Here is a 2,285-nt window from a genome sequence, read left to right as displayed (position 1 = left end):
CCCGTCACTCTGCTTCTCCGTTGTCTTGCCCGTCACTCTTTGGTTTCACTTCGACGTCCTCCTGGAGATCTTTCGCAGATTCAGGAATTTACTGTACAGTAAACCCAACCGTATGAAGTTGAAAGAGCCCTCTCTCCCCCAAGACTGCTATGTCTTCAAACAAGAAACCCACCTCACTGTCCTCAAGACCTCCCTCTTCTTCGTCGGCGACGGCTTCACCGTCTACAACTCCCACGGCCAACTCGTCTTCCGTGTCGACTCCTACGGCCCCCAACCCCGCCTCCAAGATCAAGTCGTCCTCATGGATCCCCGTGGCGGCTGCCTCCTCACCGTCCGCCGCAAGGTACGTAGTTCTCCTGTACTTGCGAGCCCACTCACTGCGTCCGATCAATCATTGAGATCAGTTTTAATTAGCTTATTTGGATTATGTATTACTATAATGGTGGATTAAAATGGGTTTGGTGTTCGATTTGCGAATGCAGAGGCCGAGTTTGCATCAACGGTGGGAGGGTTTTAGAGGGGAGAGGATGGACGGGGACAAGCCGATCTTCAGCGTGAAGAGATCGTCGATGATCGGACGGTCGAAGACGACGGTGACGGTGGAGGTGTACGACGGATCCGGGGAGGAGTACCAGATCGAAGGGTGCTTCTCGCAGCGGAGCTGCAAGATCTACAACGCCAAGAGGAAACTGGTGGCGGAGATTCGACGGAAGGTGGATCCCACCACAAGGGTGATGCTGGGCAAAGAAGTGTTCTCGCTCTGCGTCAAGCCTGGATTCGATGGGGCCTTCGCCATGGGACTCGTCCTGGTTCTTGATCAGATGAACGGTGACAGTTACATTGATAACGGAGCACCAGAGCGCGTGGTGCACCCTTCCGCAGAAGATTAAGTACTCAGTCGCCCCTCTTACCCTGTTAATTTGACACTAATCTCTGGATTTTGAGGAGTCCCTCTAGTTTTGACATGGAAGTTCTTCATGGTCACACCATACCCGGCTTTTGTAATAAACAAATCAAAGCCATATTGTATATTTTACAGAGAGAGAGATATATATATATATATATATATAACTACATTTTTATTGGCTTTATTAATGTCTTCGTAAGCCGTTGGCCCAAAAAAAAAAAAGTCTTCTTAAGCCTAAAGATGCCTTTAGATAGATAAGCTATATGGTACATATGAAATACTCTTATTTAGGAAAGCTTTGGGGTGTTTGGCAACTTCTAAACTATGGTTTCAGAAGTACTTTTTCGTAAAATGAGACAAATTCCTCTATATATTTATTTTGTAAACTGTAAAAACACTTCTGAAACTATGATTTGATTTTTATCCAAACACTTCCTGGTGTTCATTGCAAGAGAGATAATTATTTATTCTCGCATTTTTTTAATATTTAATGGGATTGCTCTATTCAACAACTATTAATCAAAAAAGGTGCGCGCGCGTGTGTGCATGAGAGATCATGCCCTCTAAATCTGTAATGTTAGCTCTTCATTGGCTAAACCCAGCTCAAAAGCCATTTATCTATCCATTCTCATTTCTTTTATCTTGGTTAATGAAAAAAAAAAGTCATATATACTTTTCCGATCCTTAATATAAAATTTATTTAACTAATTTGATTAAATTAAAGAAGCTAAGTAAGTTAGTTAATTGTAAGAAATGTGACATGTTTTTTCTAAAATATCATAATCATCTTTCTTAGTATTCTTTCTTTCTCTTCTACTTGATTATGATTGAGAGAGTATCCATATGGATAATTTAGAGAAAACTGATAAATATGAGAAATGGATCTTATATTTAGAACCAAAACCAACTCAACAATTAGGTCCTATATTAAAAACCGGAAGAGTATTAATTACCGCTTTCTGCTCTTAATGCAAAATCATGCAGTTAAAAGAATTGAAATATATATATCATTAATTATCACTTCAACTAGAGTTTTTGCCGGGAAAAAAAAAAAAGAAACTAGAAGGTTTTGTTTACATCCTTAATGTATACTCAAATCTAAATGCTTAACTAAAGGTTTTTTTTTTTTTTTAATGACCACCTAGTGCGCTAGTTTCTATAATTATATATTACTCATACATGACTATTTTGTATTTCTGTTAAGTTCTCTATTCAATGGTTTCAGCTTTACCATATACTCAAGTAAAAAAAAAAAAAAAGCTTTATCATATACTCTTATGGTCCTATTTATAAGACACTTCCAATATATTTTACACAGATAAAAAAAAACTTTAAATGACATTAACTCTTCATTAAAACATGATAACTTTTCAACTTT

At 38.6% G+C, this 2,285-nt stretch overlaps 1 protein-coding gene across 1 annotated transcript; it reads left to right on the top strand.

The window, feature by feature from the left end:
- On the top strand, positions 1-964 carry LOC114742241 (protein LURP-one-related 12-like). Its single transcript, XM_028930518.1, has 2 exons — positions 1-343; positions 483-964. Exons 1-2 carry the CDS (start codon positions 113-115, stop codon positions 888-890), a joined length of 639 nt encoding a protein of 212 aa, XP_028786351.1. The 5' UTR covers positions 1-112; the 3' UTR covers positions 891-964.
- Positions 965-2,285: the final 1,321 nt, after the last annotated feature.

Source organism: Neltuma alba, unplaced genomic scaffold (assembly GCF_004799145.2).
Source record: "Neltuma alba isolate B1F8T4 unplaced genomic scaffold, ASM479914v2 tig00003689_pilon, whole genome shotgun sequence".
Classification (NCBI taxonomy): domain Eukaryota; kingdom Viridiplantae; phylum Streptophyta; class Magnoliopsida; order Fabales; family Fabaceae; genus Neltuma; species Neltuma alba.
The sequence above is the reverse complement of the archived record's forward strand: the minus strand, read 5'-3'. Positions and strand labels throughout refer to the sequence as shown.

What these genes read in the sequence shown, in the direction of transcription:
- LOC114742241 (XM_028930518.1), top strand. Translation starts at nt 113, where the DNA reads ATGAAGTTGAAAGAGCCCTCTCTCCCCCAAGACTGCTATGTCTTCAAA. An exon ending in TCCTCACCGTCCGCCGCAAG is followed by an intron (nt 344 to 482) that starts GTACGTAGTTCT and finishes TTGCGAATGCAG; the next exon opens with AGGCCGAGTTTGCATCAACG.